Genomic DNA, 22,840 nt, shown 5'->3' on the forward strand with positions numbered 1-22,840 from the left:
TCCAGAACTAGAGGGCATAGGTTTAGGATAAGAGGGGAAAGATATAAAAGAGACCTAAGAGGCAACCTTTTCACACAGAGGGTGGTATGTGTTTGGAATGAGCTGCCAGAGGAAGTGGTGGAGGCTGGTACAATTGCAACATTTAAAAGACATTTGAATGGGTATATGAATAGGAAGGTTTGGAGGGATATGGGCTGGTTGCTGGCAAGTGGGAGTGGATTGGGTTGGGATATCTAGCCGGCATTGACGGGTTGGACCGAAGGATCTGTTTCTATGCTGTACATCTCTATGACTCTATAACTCTATAACTACTAGAGGTTACAAGTTGAAGGTGAGAGTGGAAAAGATTAGGGGAGATATGCATGGAAAGTTCTTTACGCAAAGTGTGGTGTGTGCCTGGAATGCAATGGAGGTGGTAGGGACAGGCACAATGACGTCATTTAAGATGTATCTAGACAGATTAATGAAAGGGCAAGGAGCACAGGGATACAGATCCTTATAAAATAGGCAACAGGTTTAGACAGATGATCTGGATCAGCGTTGGCTTGGAGGGCTAAAGAACCTGTTCCTGTGCTGTAATCTTGTTTGTTCTTTGACTCTATAACAGCTGCGCCATTGTGTGGGCCCAGGAACTGGCACCAACTCCCTGATTGACAGGTGCAGAGTCACATGGTTCCAGGGGCGGAACCATCCCTGGGCGAGCCGAGATCACGTGGTTCTAGGGTCCGTGACGTCCCCTGATTGACAGGTGCAGAGTCACATGGTTCCAGGGGCGGAACCATCCCTGGGCGAGCCGAGATCACGTGGTTCTAGGGTCCGTGACGTCCCCTGATTGACAGGTCCAGAGTCACATGGTTCCAGGGGCGGAACCATCCCTACGCGGGCCGAGATCACGTGGTTCTAGGGTCCGTGACGTACACTGATTGACAGGTCGGCGGGTCACGTGCTGTGGGGGTTTGCATCGGCCGCCATTCGGTCACTGCAAGGACGGGGACGATGGCGCGTCTGCTGGTGTTCAGGAGTCAGTTCGTTGTCGCTCGGCAGTTGCGGGCTTATAGTGACAGTAGCCAGGTACCACACCGGGGTCAGGGGGTGGTCTGGGCCTCAGGGCTCCCGGACAGGGCCGGGGTGGAGCTGAGCCCCCAGTCACTGAGGCGGCGGGTGATGTCGGGCCTGGTCAGTGAGTGAGTGATAGGGCAGCTCGGGCAGACAGCACCCCCCCCCCCCCCATACCTCACCCCAACCCTTCCCCCCTCCCCCCTTTTACCCCCCCACACACAACCTTTACACCCCACACCCCCCCCTTGGCCCCTTGCACAGACACCCCCCCGCCCCTTGCACAGACACCCCCCCCCCCCCCCTTGGCCCCTTGGACAGACACACCCCCCACCCCCCTTGGCCCCTTGGACAGACACACCCCCCACCCCCCTTGGCCCCTTGGACAGACACACCCCCCACCCCCCTTGGCCCCTTGGACAGACACACCCCCCCCCCACCCCCCCCCCTTGGCCCCTTGCACAGACACACCCCCCCACCCCCCCCCTTGGCCCCTTGCACAGACACAACCCCCCCACCCCCCCCCCCCCTTGGCCCCTTGCACAGACACAACCCCCCCCCCACCCCCCCCCCTTGGCCCCTTGCACAGACACAACCCCCCCACCCCCCCCCCCTTGGCCCCTTGCACAGACACAACCCCCCCACCCCCCCCCTTGGCCCCTTGCACAGACACCCCCCCCTTGGCCCCTTGCACAGACACCCCCCCCTTGGCCCCTTGCACAGACACCCCCCCCCTTGGCCCCTTGCACAGACACCCCCCCCTTGGCCCCTTGCACAGACACCCCCCCCCTTGGCCCCTTGCACAGACACCCCCCCCTTGGCCCCTTGCACAGACACCCCCCCCTTGGCCCCTTGCACAGACACCCCCCCCTTGCCCCTTGCACAGACACCCCTTCCCCACCCCTTGCACACACCCCCCCCCCCCCCTTGGCCCCTTGCGCACACACCCCCCCCTTGGCCCCTTGCACAGACACCCCCCCCCTTGCCCCTTGCACAGACACCCCTTCCCCACCCCTTGCACACACCCCCCCCTTGGCCCCTTGCGCAGACACCCCCCCCCTTGCCCCTTGCACAGACACCCCCCCCTTGCCCCTTGCACAGACACCCCTTCCCCACCCCTTGCACACACCCCCCCCCCCCCCCCTTGGCCCCTTGCGCACACACCCCCTTCTCCCCCCCCCCCCCCCGGCCCCTTGCGCACACACCCCCCCCTTGGCCCCTTGCGCACACCCCCCCCCCACCCCCTTGGCCCCTTGCGCACACCCCCCCCCACCCCCTTGGCCCCTTGCGCACACCCCCCCCCCCACCCCCTTGGCCCCTTGTGCACACCCCCCCGGCCCCTTGCGCAAACCCCCCCACCCCCTTGCGCACACCCCCCCCCTTCGCCCCTTGCGCACACCCCCCCCCCCTTGGCCCCTTGTACACACCCCCCACCCCTTGTACACACACCCCCCCCCCCCTTGGCCCCTTGTACACACCCCCCCCTTGGCCCCTTGCGCACACACACCCCCCCCCCCTTCCCTGCCCCTTGCGCACGCCCCCCCCCTCCCCGCCCCTTGCGCACACACCCCCCCCCTCCCCTTGGCCCCTTGCGCACACACCCCCCCCCCTCCCCTTGGCCCCTTGCGCACACACCCCCCCCCCTCCCCTTGGCCCCTTGCGCACACACCCCCCCCCTCCCCTTGGCCCCTTGCGCACACACCCCCCCCCCTCCCCTTGGCCCCTTGCGCACACACCCCCCTTCCCCGCCCCTTGCGCACACACCCCCCCCTCCCCGCCCCTTGCGCACACACCCCCTTCCCCGCCCCTTGCGCACACACCCCCTTCCCCGCCCCTTGCGCACACACCCCCTTCCCCCCCCCCCCCCCCCCCCCTTGGCCCCTTGCGCACACCCCCCCCCCCCCCCCCCCTTGGCCCCTTGCGCACACACACCCCCCCCCCCTTGGCCCCTTGCGCACACACACCCCCCCCCCCCTTGGCCCCTTGCGCACACACCCCCTCCTTCCCCGCCCCTTGCGCACACACCCCCTTCCCCGCCCCTTGCGCACACACCCCCCCCCCCCCCCCCCCCCCCCTTGGCCCCTTGCGCACACCCCCCTCCACCCCCTTGGCCCCTTGTACACACCCCTCACCCCTTGGCCCCTTGTACACACACCCCCCCCCCCCCCTTGGCCCCTTGTACACACCCCCCCCCCCCCTTGGCCCCTTGTACACACCCCCCCCCCCCCCCTTGGCCCCTTGTACACACCCCCCCCTTGGCCCTTTGCACACCCTCCCCCCCCTTGGCCCCTTGCGCACACACACCCCCCCCTTCCCTGCCCCTTGCGCACGCCCCCCCTTCCCCGCCCCTTGCGCACGCCCCCCCCTTCCCCCCTTGGCCCCTTGCGCACACACCCCCCCCCCCCTCCCCTTGCGCACACACCCCCCCCCCGCCCCTTGCGCACACACCCCCTTCCCCGCCCCTTGCGCACACACCCCCTTCCCCCCCCCCCCCCCCCCCTTGGCCCCTTGCGCACACACCCCCCCCCCCCCCCTTGGCCCCTTGCGCACACACACCCCCCCCCCCCCTTGGCCCCTTGCGCACACACCCCCTCCTTCCCCGCCCCTTGCGCACACACCCCCTTCCCCGCCCCTTGCGCACACACCCCCTCCCCCCCCCCCCCCCCCTTGGCCCCTTGCGCACACACCCCCCCCCCCCCCGGCCCCTTGCGCGCACGCCCCGCCCCTTGCGCGCACGCCCCCCCTTCCCCGCCCCTTGCGCGCACGCCCCCCCCTTCCCCGCCCCTTGCGCGCACGCCCCCCCCTTCCCCGCCCCTTGCGCGCACGCCCCCCCTTCCCCGCCCCTTGCGCGCACGCCCCCCCTTGGCCCCTTGCGCGCACACCCCCCCCCCCCCCTTGGCCCCTTGCGCCACCCCCCCCTTGGCCCCTTGCGCACAGACAACCCCCCCCCCCCCCCCCCCCGGCCCCTTGCGCACAGACACACCCCCCCCCCCCCCTTGGCCCCTTGCGCCACCCCCCCCCCCCCCCCTTGGCCCCTTGCGCACACCCCCCCCCTTGGCCCCTTGTACACCCCCCCCTTGGCCCCTTGCGCACAGACAGCCCCCCCCCCTTGGCCCCTTGCGCGCGCACCCCCCCCCCCCCCCTTGGCCCCTTGCGCGCGCACCCCCCCCCCCCCCCCCCCTTGGCCCCTTGCGCGCGCACCCCCCCCCCCCCGGCCCCTTGCGCGCACACCCCCCCCCCCCCTTGGCCCCTTGTACACCCCCCCCTCGGCCCCTTGCGCACAGACAACCCCCCCCCCCCCCGGCCCCTTGCGCACAGACACACCCCCCCCCCCTTGGCCCCTTGCGCACCCCCCCCCCTTGGCCCCTTGTACACCCCCCCCTTGGCCCCTTGCGCACAGACAACCCCCCCCCCCCCCCCCCGGCCCCTTGCGCACAGACACCCCCCCCCCCCCGTTGGCCCCTTGCGCACACCCCCCCCCCCCCCTTGGCCCCTTGCGCACACCCCCCCCCCCTTGGCCCCTTGTACACCCCCCCCTTGGCCCCTTGCGCACAGACAACCCCCCCCCCCCCCGGCCCCTTGCGCACAGACACACACCCCCCCCCCCTTGGCCCCTTGCACACACACCCCCCTTCCCCGCCCCTTGCGCACACACTGCCCCCCTTGGCCCTTTGCACACCCCCTTCCCCCCCCCCCCCCCTTGGCCCCTTGCGCACACACCCCTTTTCTCCCCCCCCCCCCCCCTTGGCCCCTTGCGCACCTCCCCCCCCACCCCCCCCCCCCCTTGGCCCCTTGCGCACACCCCCCCCCCCCCCCCCCTTGGCCCCTTGTACACCCCCCCCCTTGGCCCCTTGCGCACAGACACCCCCCCCCCCCGGCCCCTTGCGCACAGACACACCCCCCCCCCCCCCCCCCCCCCTTGGCCCCTTGCGCACACACCCCCCCTTCCCCGCCCCTTGCGCACACACCGCCCCCCTTGGCCCTTTGCACACCCCCTTCACCCCCTCCCCCCCCCCCCCCCCCCCCCCCCCTTGGCCCCTTGCGCACGCACCCCCTTCCCCCCCCGGCCCCTTGCGCACACACCCCCTCCCCCCCCCCCCCCCTTGGCCCCTTGCACACCCCCCCCCCCCCCCCTTGGCCCTTTGCACACCCCCTTCCCCGCCCCCTGGCCCCTTGCACACACCCCCCCCCCCCCCCCCCCCCGCACACACCCCCCCCCCCCCGCCCCTTGCACACACCCCCCTCCTTGGCCCTTTGCACACCCCCTTCCCCGCCCCCTGGCCCCTTGCACACCCCCCCCCCCCTTGGCCCCTTGCGCACAGACACCACCCCCCCCGCCCCTTGCACACACCCCCCCTTCCCCGCCCCTTGCACACACCCCCCCCCTTCCCCGCCCCCTGCACAGACCCCCCCCCTTCCCCGCCCCTTGCACACACCCCCCTCGGCCCCTTGCACACCCCCCACCCCCCCCCCCCCCTTGGCCCCTTGCGCACAGACACCACCCCCCCGGCCCCTTGTGCACACACACCCCCCCCTTCCCCGCCCCTTGCGCACACCCCCCCCTTCCCCGCCCCTTGCACACCCCCCCTTCCCCCGCCCCCCTTCCCCGCCCCTTGCACACACCCCCCCCTTCCCCGCCCCTTGCGCACACCCCCCCTTCCCCGCCCCTTGCACACACCCCCCCCCCCTTGGCCCCTTGCACAGACACCCCCCCCCCCCCCCGGCCCCTTGTGCGCGCACCCCCCCCCCCCCCCTTGCACACCCCCCCCTTCCCCGCCCCTTGCACACCCCCCCCCCCCCCCTTGGCCCTTTGCACACCCCCTTCCCCGCCCCCTTGGCCCCTTGCACACCCCCCCCCCCCCCCCCCCCCCCCCCCTTGGCCCCTTGCACAGACACCCCCCCCCCCCCCTTGGCCCCTTGCACAGACACCCCCCCCCCCCCCCCCCTTGGCCCCTTGCACAGACACCCCCCCCCCCCCCCCACCCCCCGGCCCCTTGCACAGACACCCCCCCCCCCCCCCGGCCCCTTGCACAGACACCCCCCCCTTGGCCCCTTGCGCACACCCCACCCCCCCCTTGCACACACACACCCCCTCCCTTGGCCCTTTGCACACCCCCTTCCCCGCCCCCTGGCCCCTTGCACACACACAATTCTGGACTCTTTCCTATTGGAAGGATATTGTGAAACTTGAAAGGGTTCAGTAAAGATTTACAAGGATGTTGCCAGGGTTGGAGGATTTGGGGTATGGGAGGGACTGAATAGGCTGGGGCTGTTTTCCCTGGAATGTCAGAGGCTGAGGGATGCCTTTTAAAATGTGTATTTAAAAAGTTTATAAAATCATGAGGCACATTGACAGGATAAATAGACAAAGTTTTTTTTTCTCTGGGGTAGGCTAGAGAGAATAGGATGTAGATTTGCTTGCTGAGCTAGAAGGTACATTTCCAGATGTTTTGTTATCCTACTGGGTAGTATCTTCAGTGGGCCTCAGAAAAAGCAATGCTGAAAATTCCTGCTTTATATATATACATATGTGTGTGTGTATATGTTTTGGGTTTCTTTAGGTTGGTGATGTCATTTCCTGTGGTGAAGTTACTTCTGTTTCCTTGTCTCAGGGGGTGGTAGATGGGGTCTAACTCAACATGTTTGTTGATTGAGTTCCATTTGGAATGCCATGCTCCTAGGAATTCTTGTGCGTGTGTTTTGTTTGGCTTTATTTCAATGAACATTATTTCAACAAGCCAACACAGTACAGCACAGAGGAACTATGCCAAGCAGAGGAAAATTACCTTTTACAGTGTATTCAAAAAGAATGGATACCCAATGAACACAGTCCACCGATCTCTCAGCAACAAACCCAAACAAGCAGAAAAAGCACGTCCAGAAATCCTAGCCACACTCCCCTACATCAAAGACTTCTTGGAAACGATTGCCAGGCTACTCAGACCCCTTGGTATTATGGTAGCCTACAAACCCACTAAAACAGCTAATGAACTTGAAAGGCCCTATGACAGACAGCGAGCAAAACTAATGTCATTTACAAAATACTGTGCAAAGACTGTAATGAACAGGCAGAAAACTAGCCACCAGGATACGTGAAGATCAACTAACGAGTGATCCTGTCTCACTAGTATCCTTACACACAGATAAGGAAAGACACCACTTTGACTGGGACGACACATCCATCCTAGGACAAACAAAGATACGTACAAGAATTCCTCGAAGCATGGCATTCCTACAGGAACTCTATCAACAAACCTGTCGAGTTAGACCCCATCTACCACCTCCTGAGAAAAGGAACCGGAAGTGACTTCACAGGAAATAACATCAACCCAAACATGTAAATAGAAAGCAGGTACTTTCAGCATGAGGCCCACTGAAGATGTTACCTAGTAAGGTAACAAAATGTCTGGAAATGAACCTTCCAGTTCAGTGAGTAAACCTATATTCAAAACCTCAACCTGAGCTACAAATCTTCTCAAAACTCACTAGAGAGAATAGGTTTAGAGTAGGAGGGGAAAGATACTTAAGGGCAACTTTTACTCGCAGAGGGTGGTATGTGTATGGAATGAGCTGCCAGAGGAAGTGGTGGAGGCTGGTACAATTGCAACATTTTAAGAGGCGTTTGGATGGGTATATGAATAGGAAGGGTTTGGAGAATGTTGTATTTCTTCATGTGGTGTTCGTGTTGAATTCTACAGGGGAGGCTGGGTTCTTAAATCCACTGAAAGCTGCATTAGATGATTCACATAAGGGAATTGAGATTTATCTGGGGCTGACCTTAATGTAGGCCTGAGGCTGCAACCAGACCAGCCATGATCTTTTTGAGTGGTGAAACAGCTCAAAGGACCAATGTGATTTGAGAAGATTTGTCACTCAGGTTGAGGTTCAGGTAAGTTTCCTTGTTGTGCTGGGAGGCTTGTTCTTGGGCATTCGTTCCCATGCGAAGTAACGTCATCAGTGAGCCTCTGTTGAAGCCTCACGTGAGTTTCAATGGAGGCTTACTGATGTTACCCAGCATGGTAACAAAACGTCTGAGAACAAATCTACCAACTTAGCAAGCAAACCTAAACCTCAAAGGACCAATGTTCCTAATTTTGCTGAGATGTTAGGCTGCTTCAAATTGCATATAAAGCTGTGTAATTTCCTTCCAAGGGGCAGAAGACATTTTCCAAGGGAACATGGCCAATGTTCTGTGTGTATTTGCTAACCTAAAGATTGATGTTTGTGTTTCAGCTGGGAGAGTTGGGCAAAGGTGCTGGCAGAGGTGGTGGTGGAGGAGGGAGCATAAGAGAAGCTGGAGGTGCATTTGGCAAAAGGGAGGCAGCATTGGAGGAGAAATACTTCAGGTAACAATTTCTATCATCTGTCGGTCTCTCAATTGTGACCTGTTTATTCCCCTTTCTGCCCGGACTGATTTGGGTTACTGCATAATTTAATGTTTCTAAAATCTTGATTGAGGATCTGTTGAATTCAGAGGATGAGGTTCTCTGAAATTGACAACTCTGAAACTGTCTCTAAACTGTTTAGAAGGATCGAATGTTTGCTGCCAAGAGTAACTTACTGTTCGAATTTGTGTAAAATTTCAATTTCATAGCCTGAAGTGAATGTTTACAATGTATTCAACTCAGTCCATTGCTTTTGTCATGATTGCAACCAGTTGATGCAAGTTGTCACATTTTAACATGCCATGTGATTTGAAATGATATGTTGAAAATTCTTACCTACAGTCCCTGCTTATTTTATCTACCAGGCTAGCCTAAAATGCGACAGTTTGTCTGGGGGGTATTTAAATTAGTGGCAAGCTGAATCATCTGACTTATTACAGACTCAGGTTGAGCCTAAATATTGAATAGCTGAGCCTTATCAGTCACTAACACCATAGGTTCTACATTTAATGTAGGTATACTTGAAAAGCAGAGTTAATTCACTCATTCTTGATAGTAAGACTTCTGACGACTAGTTCTAACAATTGAAACCATGTTGTAAATTATCAAAAACAACAAGCTTAAGACTCCAATTCTGGTAAAGACTCTTAAGAGTCTTGATTGGCCTGGAACTGACTTTTGCAGAAATGCATTGTTTTCTGTGATTATAGAAACTGCTTTTGTCTTTTACTTGTTGATGTGGTATGGGTATCATGAGCTTGGCCAGCATGATTTCCCCAGTGTTAATTGCCCTGTAGAGGGAGCTGCCTTAGACCACTGCAGTCCTTGCAGTATAGGGATATCCTCCAGTCCTGCTGTTGGAAAGGAAATTTCAGGATTTTCTCCCAGAATGCCAATTAGTTTGGGTCAGGTGAGTGGCTTGGAGAGGAACTTGCAGTCGATAGTGTGCCCATGCATCCACTGCCTTTTTGTCCTTCTCGGTGGTAGAGTTTGTTTGAAAGAGACTGGGAAAATCTTGGTGAATTACTGCAGTGTATCTAGTAGGTGGTCCTGACTGTGATCTTGAAAGTGGTGCAGGGGTGCCAATGAAGAGGGTGGTTTATCCTGCATGGTGTCAAACCTCTTGAATCTTGTTGGAGCTGGACTCATCCCAAGCAAATGGAGACTATTCCATCACACTCCTGACTTGCCTTGTAGATCGTATTATTCATGATTCAGGGAGACAAAGTGAGTTCGTGCCCCATTTCCCAGCCTCTGACCTACTCAAGTGGCCATGGTATTTATTTGTTGAAAATGTGTTGCTGGTAAAAGCACAGCAGGTCAGGCAGCATCCAAGGAATAGGAAATTCGACGTTTCGGGCATAAGCCCTTCATCAGGAATGACCCGATGGTATTTATTTGGTCCATTTCAATTTCTGGTGATGGTAACCTCCCCAAGATATTGGTGATGAAGGATTCAGCATTGGTAATACTACTGGATAACATATGATATGTGAACCTGCCCAGAAGCTGCTTTCTTTGTCTGAAAAAGCACAGCAAATGAAAGCGTGCACACTAATTACTTCCATCTAATGTATCCTAAAGCAAGATTGCCAGTACATTGCTAAATTAAAGGTGGAAACTTTGAGTTTGTGTTGATCTGGCAGTAGGATTGCTCAGACTCTTCATTTCAAGAGAATTGAAATCAGCATTGCGACCAAATCCCAGAGTTCCATACTGTATGTTGGATAAATACTTGATGTTTAAAGCTAGAACATGTCTGAATCACTCATTGCCACAATATTGATCCTGTGCACCAAGGTAGTAGTTAATCTGCACTCCTGTCTAAATTTTGTGTATGGGTTTAAGTGAAGTTTCTCCAGGTTTGTTCACACCACTGGGTCTTCGTAATGCTTCCTTTTATGATCATTTAGCTCAATATAACACTGTCACGTTTATGACTGCTCAGTTGCTCTCATCTTTGCTGAAAAGATGAGGCCCTTTTGCCTTTTCAAATGTATAGCTACTTAGCTACGGCTTCAGAAAGTAATCTCTGATTTATCTTTAACAAATGCTTCCTTTTTCAATACCTACCAGGCCATTTAAAGTGGTTCTGTTTTGCAGGGAAAAAGAAATGGAACAGATTGAAAATCTGAGGAAACATCATCAAGAGGAGATTAACCATCACGAACAGGAAATACAGCGTTTACAGAATGAGATTAAACGCCACAAGGGTCAGATCAAGAAGCTGAAGCATGATGGCTATGACAGTGACTAGATTTCGAATGTTTCTATGTTGCTAAAGTATTTCAATCATGGCATTAATTAATGGTGAACTCTTAATTGTGCTTGAATGTAAATTGTTAAATAAAAAAAATCACTGTTCACTATCTCAAACTTTGTGTACAGCTTATGCCAAGTGCTGAGGCTGTGTGCATGTTTTTTGTGATTTGTGTAATTGAGTCTGTCCCCAGGATAGGTGAGTCCAAAATTAGAGGGTACAGAGATTCTGTGAAAGGGGAAAGATTTAAAGGGATCTGAGGGGCAGCTTTTTCTCTCTCGGTGTAATACATATGGAATGAAGTGGTAGAGATGGGTACAATTATGATATTTTAAAAGACGTTTGGACAGGTTTGTGTGACTAGCAAAGGTTTAGAGGGATAGGGGTCAAATGCAGGCAAGTGGGATTAGTTCTGTTTGGGCAAACCTGGTTGGCATGGATAAGTTGTGTCAAGGAGTGCATTTCTATGCTCTAACTGTAAACTATCCATTGTTTATGTGGGTTATGTATACCTGCATTTTCAATTTTGGGCCACTGAAATTCTAGAATTTTTAAGTGACCTATTACCTGACCTGTTGGTGACAATAATTCTAAATGAAATTACTCTGAAATAATTTTAGGCTTGGGAGCAAATGTCACATCTGTAAGGTTTGCTTTAAAAGTGACTATTTTCTTAGTGATGCTGAAGAAGTTTGACAACTGGACAGTTTTTTCATTTAGCAGTGGTGTAGTAATATTGTAAAAAGGCAGAACATCATCTGGGTTAACTTTAATGGGAGGATAGATGTTGAATTAATGGTAATGTTACTGGTCTAGCAGTGTAGGGAACTAAGCTAATGCTCTGGTTCATCAACTCTCATAGTTGGTCCAATTAAATTCGATGAATAAATTTGGAATATAAAGCTTGTTGATTTAATACATCAATGTCCTTTTAAGGAAAATAATTTACTATCCTAATCCAGACTGGGTTGCATTTCAGACACTCGACAACATAGTTGACTCTTTAACAGCCCTCTGAAAACCTGGCAGGCCATTTAATTCAATAATTAACACTAGCAGCAAAAGTTCTGATTTTGCCAGTATTACCCATGACCTGTGAAAGGGTAAACTCTCAACACTTATGCAAGCTGAAGGAGATTTGGTCATAATATTGTGCATTGAATAAGCTCCAATAAATTGTGAATAAATTTGCATCCAGCCTGATATTTTGGTTTCAAGAGGTATTTTATTAGAATATGCTATCTAATTGATTTTCTAGAGGAATTAAACGATATAGCAGCGCTTCCCATGGGACATACTGGTTAAATAGCCACCCTGGCAATACACTATGTGAGCATAATTCCATTCTCCTGATCTTGCTGGCATTTGGGAGTGGATGTCTAGTGTGAGGAGAAAGTGAGGTCTGCAGATGCTGGAGATCAGAACTGCAAATGTGTTGCTGGAAAAGTGCAGCAGGTCAGGCAGCATCCAAGGAACAAGAAATTTGACGTTTCAGGCATAAGCCTGATGAAGGGCTTATGCCCGAAATGTCGAATTTCCTGTTCCTTGGATGCTGTCTGACCTGCGCTTTTCCAGCAACACATTTTCAGCGATGTGTAGTGTGAAGTTGGTTGGCTCTGAAGTTAGAGCTTTCAGATAAATGGCATGCAATCTGATATTGGTATTTAGAGCCAAGTTGACTATGCTGCTGATATGCTTGCCTTTTAGTTTTAAAAAAAGACACTGAGCTTTTGATCATTTCTGCAGTGATTGTTTGGAGGCCAGAAATGTGCTTCACTTGCCCAGAATTTGTGCTTCTCACTTTTGGGCTGTAGGGTGGCTAGCAACTTTGAATTGCTACATCTAATTTACCAAATGGTAGTTTGATGTATGTTGTACTTTCTGCAGTGGTGAGGTGGGTGTACCATTGAGCTGATTTTTTTTAAAAATATGTTCTAACTGTTCGAATCAAATATAATCAAAAAGTGGAGGGGAGAGTATAGCCTCTAAGCTCTTTAATAAATTGATGCTGGAGTCTGCAGTGCTTAAGTGACCATCAGTGGTGGTTACAACAGGTTTCCTTTTCTAATCCAATTAGTCATAAATGATAAGTTTAATGAGGTGGGTGGTATGGACAATTCTATAAGTTTCGGACTGTCAGATTTAGTACTAAAAACAAGTTGGCCATGTTTCTTCCATCCAAAATAAATAAAAGGTTTACTTCCATAAAGTTACATCAAAGATTATTGACAAGCAATTTTGATTAGGCAAACCTATTTTTCCTATAAAATTGTAGATCCAACAGAAGGCTGGAGTGAGGCAAGAAAAATGAAAAAGAAACTGCAGTAAGCTCTGATGAAGAGTCATCTTGACTCAATGTTAGCTTGCTGCTGGTCAAAGCACAGCAGGCCAGGCAGCATCTCAGGAGTAGAGAATTCAACGTTTCGAGCATAAGCCCTGCATTCCTGATGAAGGGCTTATGCTCGAAATGTCGAATTCTCTATTCCTGAGATTCTGCCTGGCCTGCTGTGCTTTGACCAGCAACACATTTGCAGCTGTGATCTCCAGCATTTGCAGACCTCATTTTTTACTCAATGTTAGCTTGCTCTGTTTCCATGGATGCGGTCTGACCTGCTGTGATCTCTAGTATTTGACATTTTCAGTGCAATTTCCAACATCTCTAGTAATTTGCTCCTGCAGTGTATTTAAGGCAGTTTGGCCATATGATAATTACAGTAAGAAGATAAGTATGTGTTGTAGATTAACCTGCTTAAGTTTAATATGGTATGAACATCCCAGATGTTTTAAGGATCTGCCCCCTGTTAAGACGGGCTACCGTCCCCGTGTTCGTTTGAAGGAGAGAAACACTGGATCTGATTCAAAATATAAGCTGTTTTAATGAGAGAGAGCCGTACACAAATACAGTGAGGTTTTCAGCTCACTGGAGAAGGCGCCTTCTGAAATCTTTCCAAAACCCCTGCTTGATGTATTGTTCGCTAAGCTAACGCTACGTAATCACTCACACACGTGATCTCTCACAGACAAAGGCCTCCTGTGAACAGGCCTCGGCCTTGGCAGGTATCCACGAGATGGTCTGTCTCGCAAACAAGGTCTCCGATTAAAGGCTGCCATTGTATTGGTCTGACCTTGGTAGTCCAGCTGCACAGGCAGTTTCAGTAAACAGTCCAAACAACAGCTCCGCAGCGCCCCCCGATTTCCAAGAAGTAACTACATCTCTACCCTCCCTAGGCCTATGATATATCCATCCCAACACCCCCCATTAAAGTAAATGCATAAGAGATTAGGGTTTGTTTCAGTAATAATCGAATAAAGAGCTGAAATGAGACAATTTGCTGAATCTATTATTAAAAGTAATGACTAACGCACTAACAACATCTTGGAATATCTGAATGAAATATCTAACAATATGTAAGAATAGATTATTCAATAATATTTAAAGCAGTTTGACTTTAAAATCCTGAGCTTTAAGATATTTTGTTCACATGGGAGAAAATACCATTGAGAAATGTGAGGGTCTGTAATTTGAAATTGCAGTGAGTTTGTTTCATTTTGCTTCCTCCTGCTTTGTGAATGCAGGTGCTCACCTCCTTTCATGTGAAAAATCATTTAACACCAGGTTATAGTCCAACAGGTTTAATTGGAAGCACTAGCTTTTGGAGCATTGCTCCATCAGGTGGTTGGCGCTCCGAAAGCTAGTGTGCTTCCAATTAAACCTGCTGGACTATAACCAGGTGCTGTGAGATTTTTAACTTTCTACACCCCAGTCCCACACCGGTATCTCCAAGTCTTTCATGTGATGCTGTATTCCTTATTTGGTGAATTGAGCTTTTACCTAGTGATTTTTAACATTCCTTTCATCTCTACCTTATTCTTTCAATCATGTAAGAATCACACATTAAATGTTTATCAGTAGAAAGATTTCACTACTTTGCCTTTGAGTGCGGTCTTATCCTGGTTTTGAACAGTAGCCATGCAGAATAACCTTTTCCATTCTTATCAGTTGGATGGATCCTGGATTTCTTCTGAAGTTAACATTTTTACTTTCACATCCAATTTTGTTATGTCCAACCTGACCTCCCTTTAGTCATTGAGCTATTTTAATATTTTTCATTGTCTGTGCATAATTATAGCTAATAGTGTGTATATATATGCTGTCTTCATGCTAGTTGTAATGTTTTTAACATCTGTATTCTACCTAACATTTATTTCTAATGAGATATAGTATTGTTACAATGTGATCTCTCTCTGAAAATCAGAGACTGAATGACTTCATTTGAGCTCCCTCCTCCATCTGGGTACAGCATTGTTGCTGTTGTTCCCAGTGCCCTTTCCTGAGCAAATTGTCCTTTGTTTAAAAGTTCAAAATATATTTGTACGGGCCCACAACAACTTTTACAAAATAATATTTGTATCACATCTGTTCTTAATATGGCTGGTCAACTGTCTACTGCATTTTTTATTCAGTCATTGGTTATGATGTGATTGACTGACTGGGCCAGCATTTATTGCTCATCCCTACGAAGGTGATGTTAACCCACCTTACTGATTCACTGTGGTCCAGAGGTACAGGGAGGTCTGCACTTCCAAGATTTTGATCCAGGGACAGTTATACAGTTCAGTCAGGATAATCTATGACTTGGAGAGGAGCTTTCAACTCTACCGCAGAACTGAAATTCTTCCAAAGCTGGAATGTAGGTGAAATGGTTTATACTGCCTGTGAATAGAATAGGTTCAGGTCCGTCAACTAAACTGACTTGCTGAGTTGATGCTCAAAGATGTTCTCAAAGTACTGAGATGATCAAGCTTGTCCATCTACTGTTCATTCTGTGGTGCATCCTCCATCTATTGAAGATGCTGAACTTTCAGCCAAACACAATAGTATAAACAATTTTTAAAATGCCTTCATTGTAAATTTTTTTAAAAATTAAGATTTAGTTGTTGGGCATATGCTTTTAATACTCATTCACACAGTGTATGCATGTGTATGTTAATTAATTTGTTCAGAAAATATGTAACAACTAGAGCTGGAGGGCTGCATTGCCACTTCAGTTCCAATACTCCATGGATCACAACCTATAGTATAAATATAATTTCCTGTTACCAAAACCACCAATAAAATGCTGTATTGTCCTTATACTATGGCTTGAAGAGGTGTACATTTGCCTTTTCTTATGAAGCAATATTGAGGGAGAGAGGTGTAAAGAAGTCTGCACAAAGCTAATAAAGTAAACAATTGTGAGGCCTTGGGGTTTAAACAATAGAAGCATCCTGAATGGGTGGGGTCAAGCTCCCACTGAACCAGAATTTTCAGTTTTAATTTTCTGCAGTTGTTAGAATCTTGAAACTGGGTGCGGAAGCTTTTATTCCTCTCTCTGTTACGACTAAAAGCTGGGGTTCTCTTCTGCTGCTAGAATTGCATGTGAAACAATCTATTTTACTGAATTTGCCTTTTCCAAGGGTGTGTTTATATAATGTAACTATATTGGAACAGGTAATTAGTAGTAGTTAGTATATCTATTATTTTGTTAAGCATCTTGCTCGTTACAGTAAAGCCAATTCTCTTATTTTCATTTTATCTGTAATTTAGCTGTTGTATAAAAGGAAAGTGGGTTTTGCTTAATGTTGAATAGTTTTGACCGACTGAAGTGCACCAGGAACACATTGCCTTCCACTTAACTTTAAAATAAGAAAAAGTTAGACTATTTTCTTGGAATATGTTGAGGTTTGGTCTGGTCCATTATATATCAGTGTTTAAACACCAAGATCTATCAAGCAGATACTTAAAGAAACATAATTACCAACTTATCAAAACAAAAATTATTCAATAAAGATGCAATAATTTATTAACATACGCAGATAGTGACGCAGAGATACAAATGCTTATCCCTCTAAATACCGCCAAAGCATCCACAGTCTTCAGCAAAAGAGGAAAAGAAAAGAGATTTTTCTGCAGAGACAGGTTATCTGAAAAATGGAAAAGCGTTGGCCATTGGATTATTTTTGAAGGCAAAAGGATACATGTTAAATGTTATGGAGTTGTTCTGAGGTTCTGATACATATGGCCAAGTCACTAATCCTGCACGGTTGTCTCTTAAGCCTTGCAGACAGAGCTTGCTCAGAAAATTCCATATTGAAAATTTTTTCCCCAGATTTCAGAAATACCAATAGGTTTTGCCTTGAGCTCAAAATTATGGCTTTCTTTTTGCAAGTGAGAGAGATCTGCTGGGCAACTTATTCTAAGCAAGCTCTTCTCCAGCTGAATCACAAGAAGCAAGAACATCTTGATTCCAGCTTCTGTTCAAGACAGCCTCATCAGGGGATCCAGCAAAGTAAGCAGTTAATAATTATGTGATTTACAGGAAGCATTCATTTAAAAAAAAATCTACCATGTCCACTGTGAACTTTCAATAATCTCTTCAAGATACCACTCAGGTATTTACACAAGACATTGAAATGAATTCATTTTCTGCAATCCTTCAAAACATTCATCTTCTAAGCAATATTAAATACAAAGCATCTTTGTAATAAATGGCAACAGAATGTATTTGATTGTTTTAAATTGTTGCAAACTTTCTACTGAATGATAGTAAATGTTAAATAAAAATACTTCACATTTGCACATTTATAACTAAACCTGTACCAGACAGGGGGAAAAGGGCAGCAGATACATGGAGCATGACCACCAGCAAGTTCCTCTCCAAACCACAGACACACTTCATTGTTGACCTTTCACTGTCAGTGGGTCAAAACCCTGGAACTCCCTTGCTGCTGGCAGTGTAGATGTACCTACACCTAAGGAATGCAGTGTTCTAGAAAGATAGCTGATCACCACCTTCTGATGAGGAATTAGGTGTCGCAATAACTACTGGTTGAGCTGGTGATTTCCACACCCTCTGAATTCATAAAATAAAAGGCTTTTATAGAGCATTTCTAATATACGTAGGTTTATTAGCAAATATTAAAGGAAGAGACACATTGAGGTTTAAGGCCTTTCGGTTTACAATTCGAATTTTGGTTTAGAATAGCCTCGGAAATTGGAAGCATCAAATGGTGGACTAATTGAAACTAAAAGGCTAGAATTAGAAGAGAACAGAGATGTCAAAGGATTGGAGGTCTGGAAGAGTAATTGGGAGGAGGGGTGCCATAGATTTGAAAACAGTGAGAATTTTAATATTGAAGTGTTATTTAGCATCGAGCCAAATTATGTCAGTGAGCACTGAGATGATGGTTGACACGACGAGGTGTGAACTGGGATGGTGGGATGCCAACCAGATGGATATGGCAAGTTTTTCCTATGCAGTATGTGTATATGGCTGGTGTTTTCTACTGCTGGTGCATTAAGTTAATATGAGGCATATCACTGGGTACTCAGCAACTAGGGTTTTCAATACTTTTTAATATATATATTGCAAGTTAATAAATGCATATTTCTGAACTTTAAAGAAATGATTAGGGATAGTCAACACAGTTTTGTGAAGGTTAGGTCATGCCTCACAAACCTTAGTGAGTTCTTTGAGAAGGTGACCAAACAGGTGGATGAGGGTAAAGCAGTTGATGTGGTGTATATAGATTTCAGTAATGCTTTTAATAAGGTTCCTCATGGTAGGCTATTGCACAAAATACGGAGGCATGGGATTGAGGGTGATTTAGCGGTTTGGATCAGAAATTGGCTAGCTGAAAGAAGACAGAGGGTGGTGGTTGATGGGAAATGTTTATCCTGGAGTTCAGTTACTATTGGGGTACTACAAGGATCTGTTTTGGGTCCACTGCTATTTGTAATTTATATAATTGACCTGGATGAAGGCATAGAAAATGAGTTAGTAAATTTGCAGATGATACTAAGGTTGGTCGAGTTGTGGATAAAGAATGTTGTAGGTTACGGAGGGACATAAATAAGTTGCAGAGTTGGGCTGAGAGGTGGCAAATGGAGTTTAGTCCAGAAAAGTGTGAGGTGATTCACTTTGAAAGGAGTAACAGGAATATAGACTACTGGGCTAATGGTAAGATTCTTGTTAGTGTAGATGAGCAAAGAGATCTTAGTGTCCAGGTACTTGGATCCTTGAAAGTTGCCACCCAGGTTGATAAGGTTGTTAAGAAGGTATACAGTGTGTTAGCTTTTACTGGTAAAGGGATTGAGTTTTGGAACCATGAGATCATGTTGCAGCTGTACAAAACTCTGGTGAGGCCACATTTGGAGTATTGCTTACAGTTCTGGTCACCGCATTATAGGAAGGATGTGGAAGCTTTGGAAAGGGTTCAGAGGAAATTTACTCAGATGTTGTCTGGTATGGAGGGAATTGCAAAACCTGCGCCCACACCTCCTCCCCGACCTCTATCCAAGGCCCTGAAGGAGTGTTCCACATCCATCAAAGGTTTACCTGCACATCCACTAATATTATTTATTGTATCCGTTGCTCCCGCTGCGGTCTTCTCTACATTGGGGAGACTGGATGCCTCCTAGCAGAGCACTTTAGGGAACATCTCTGGGACACCCGCAACAATCAACCACACTGCCTGTGGCCCAACATTTCAACTCCCCCCTCCCATTCAGCCAAGGACATGGAGGTCCTAGGCCTCCTTCACCGCCGTTCCCTCACCACCCGATGTCTGGAGAAAGAACACCTCATCTTCTGCAATGGAACACTTCAACCCAAGGCCATCAATGCCTCATTTCCCCATCCCCCACCTCACCCCAGTTCCAAACTTCCAGCTCAGCACTGTCCCCATGACTTGTCCTACCTGCCCATCTTCCTTTCCGCCTATCCACTCCACCCTCCTCTCTGACCTATCACCTTCATCCCCACTCCCATCCACCCATTGTACTCTTTGCTACCTTCCCCCACCCTCCTCCCCAACCTTTCACTTTCATCCCCACCGCCATTCACCTATTGTACTCTATGCTATTTTCTCCCCACCCCCACCCTCCTCTCATTTATCTCTCCACCCTTCAGGCATTCTGCCTATATTCCTGATGAAGGGCTTTTGCCTGAAACGTCGACTTTCCTGCTCCGTGGATGCTGTCTGAACTGCTGTGCTTTTCCAGCGCCACTAATCCAGAATCTGGTTTCCAGCATCTGCAGTCATTGTTCTCACCTGGTATGGAGGGAAGGTTTTACAAGGAAAAGCTGAGGGACTTGAGGCTGTTTTCATTAGAGAGAAGAAGGTTGAGATGTGATTTAATTGAGACATATAAGATAATCAGAGGGTTAGATAGGTTGGACAGTGAGAGCCTTTTTCCTCGGATGGTGATGGCTAGCGTGAGGGGACATAGTTTTTCTTTGAGGGGTCATAGATATAGGACAAATATCAGAAGTAGTTTCTTTACTCAGTAGTAGGGTCATGGAACACACTGCCTACAACAGTAGTAGATTTGCCAACTTTAAGTGCATTTAAATGGTCATTGGATAGGCACATGGAGAGAATGGAATAGTGCAGATTAGATTGGCTTCTGATTGGTTCCACAGATCGGCGCAACATCGAGGTCCGAATGGCCTGTACTGTAATGTTCTATGCAATCTTCTTCCTGACCTCTCCGCCCCCACCCCCACTCCAGCCTATCACCCTCAACTTAACCTCCTTCCACCTATCGCATTTCCAATGCCCCTCCCCCATGTCCCTCCCCCCGACCTTTTATCTTAGCCTGCTTGGCACACCTTCCTCATTCCTGAAGAAGAGCCCATGCCCAAAACATCGATTCTCCTGTTCCTTGGATGCTACCTGACCTGCTGCGCTTTTCCAGCAACACATTTTCTGTTTTGATCTCCAGCATCTGCAGTCCTCACTTTCTCCTGTAATGTTCTATGTTCAATAGTTGACCAAAGTACAAACTGAATGTTCACATGCCATAAGCCAGAAATAAAATTGAAATATTTTTTGAAACAAGTTCAGGGAACAATTACGTCTAATTGCCTGTAACATTGTGCATGTTCTGTTTCAGATTGATCAATAGCAAGTGGAAGATTTTTTTCTTAAAACTTAAAAAAATTTAAAATTCTTCCATTTGATGTTGATGTCACTGCCAAGGTTAGCACATGTTGCCCTAATTGTACAGAAAAAAAAAATGTTTGGGTGACTGATGTGGAATAAAACTGCGAGAGACTGCTGGTAACTTATTTATGAAGTAGCCTGTTTGAGCAGGATACCATATACTTTTCCACAGGGAATGATTGAGATAAGCAGCATAGCATCATAAATGGTGTGGAGGAGGAATATTCAAAGGCTCTTACAAGAGACGAGTAATTATGTAGTCATAGAGTCATTGAGATGTACAGCATGGAAACAGACCCTTTGGTCCAACTCGTCCATGCTGACCAGATATCCCAACCCAATCTAGTCCCACCTGCCAGCACCTGACCCATATCCCTCCAAACCCTTCCTATTCATATACCCAACCAGATGCCTGTTAAATGTTGCAATTGTACCAGCCTCCACCACTTCCTTGGGCAGCTCATTCCATACACGTACCACCCTCTGCGTGAAAAAGTTGCCTCTTATGTCTCTTTTATATCTTTCCCCTCTCCCCCAAACCTATGCCCAATTGTGATTATTCTGTGATTTTATAAAACATACAAAATATGTTTTATTGATAAAATTTGCAATTGTAGTTTCCAAACATTTCATATTGGAAATTATACAAAATGAAGTTAAACTCTTCTCCATAAATTATGTCGTAATCTGAGCTGCATCAAAATATGTTGTGATGTTTATAATAGACATAACAGGTCAGGCATAGATAAGGAACCTATACAATTTCTAGTCCTTCGTCATACTATGGCAGACTGACCTAAGGCTCTGATCTTTTCCCACTCAACCTTTTTCCTCCTGTCGCAAGCTTTAGTGAATCCCTCAGTACATTGTCCTAGACTTAGAATGTCCCACTCTCCTTCAGTCAGTCACAGGTAAATTTGCGCCAGAAGATCAATGAGATCAAGGGCACACCAAAGAATGTTATTTACCGAGGTGGTGATCTTCCAACAAGCAGCTGATGTTTGTCTTCGTGTGCATGTGCAGAAACAAATCATAGAGTGCACAGTCCTCTCCAGCAAAGAGCTAGTACAGGAGCTGTGGGCTGAAAGATCTGTTTCTGCACTGTACCATGGTCCACATTAAGATCCTTCTTACAGGATGAAGCTTTAGTGTTAACCTGGTGAAACCTCTTTGGTCTGCCAGACGTTTTGTGGTCTTCCACTGAGAAGAGTTGATTTTGATTGAATGTTGCAGACTTGCACATTAGAAGGTCCAGGGCTCAGTGTTGAGGGATGCACTTAAACCTGGGTCAGCAGCCCCCAAGGCGCAGTGGGGAAAGACCACAGTTTCACATCTTTCTGCCAAAGTATAATGAGGGTCTAGGAAATTCAACGTTTCGGGCATAAGCCCTTCATCAGGGAATTTCCTGTTCCTTGGATGCTGCCTAACCTGCTGTGCTTTAACCAGCAACACATTTTCAGCTCTGATCTCCAGCACCTGCAGACCTCACTTTTTACCCTTATAATGAAGGTCTGTTCAGTTATCAGTCCTTGCCTCAATATATGTAAATGTTGATTCCAAACATGTCATATTGGATCTTGTCGAGAATGAAGTTAAACTCTTTCCAATAAATTATATTATAATCTGATCAGTCTCAATACAATCGTAATATATATTATGGTGTTTATAATACACAAACCGGTCCTACATGAGTAAGAAATACCTTTGGTTTTTGCAACTGCGGGGAAAGTCAGTTTGCAATGTTTGTTTCATGATGGACAAAGGCACTACAGCGCTGCTCTCGGAGCTGGGGGTGGACTCAAAGTTTATTTTATGCAAATAAAAACGACGCCAGTGTTGTAGAATAGGTCAACAAGTTTTTAACTTGAAGACAGGAGTAAGGCAATGTGAGCTGCTGGAAATTGGTTGCGCCGCCGACAGCAAAATGCATCCAAATACAAAGTGCAGGAGCAAACCTCATTGTTACTGCAACTCATCACTTGAAAGGCAAAAATTAAAGTAAAAAGTAATGACCCCGACGTGATTTGAACACGCAGCCTTCTGATCTGGAGTCAGACGCGCTACCGTTGCGCCACGAGGTCCCAGTAGCGAGCAGGGAAATCTTTGCCACTAATCAGGCGTCACCGTGTGTCCCTCAGCCCATTCTGACTGT

General features: G+C 49.1%; 1 protein-coding gene and 1 non-coding gene across 2 annotated transcripts; one reads left to right on the top strand and one right to left on the bottom strand.

Moving 5' to 3' along the window:
- Nucleotides 1-920: 920 nt before the first annotated feature.
- Nucleotides 921-10,817, top strand: LOC132829915 (ATPase inhibitor A, mitochondrial-like). The gene is made up of 3 exons (XM_060847333.1): nucleotides 921-1,071; nucleotides 8,290-8,402; nucleotides 10,545-10,817. Exons 1-3 carry the CDS (start codon nucleotides 997-999, stop codon nucleotides 10,696-10,698), a joined length of 342 nt encoding a protein of 113 aa, XP_060703316.1. The 5' UTR covers nucleotides 921-996; the 3' UTR covers nucleotides 10,699-10,817.
- Nucleotides 10,818-22,697: 11,880 nt separating this feature from the next.
- trnaw-cca (transfer RNA tryptophan (anticodon CCA)) lies at nucleotides 22,698-22,769 on the bottom strand. Its single transcript has one exon. It is a non-coding gene; the product is annotated as a tRNA-Trp (tRNA).
- Between the last annotated feature and the right edge of the window lie 71 nt (nucleotides 22,770-22,840).

Source organism: Hemiscyllium ocellatum, chromosome 30 (genome assembly GCF_020745735.1).
Source record: "Hemiscyllium ocellatum isolate sHemOce1 chromosome 30, sHemOce1.pat.X.cur, whole genome shotgun sequence".
Lineage (NCBI taxonomy): Eukaryota > Metazoa > Chordata > Chondrichthyes > Orectolobiformes > Hemiscylliidae > Hemiscyllium > Hemiscyllium ocellatum.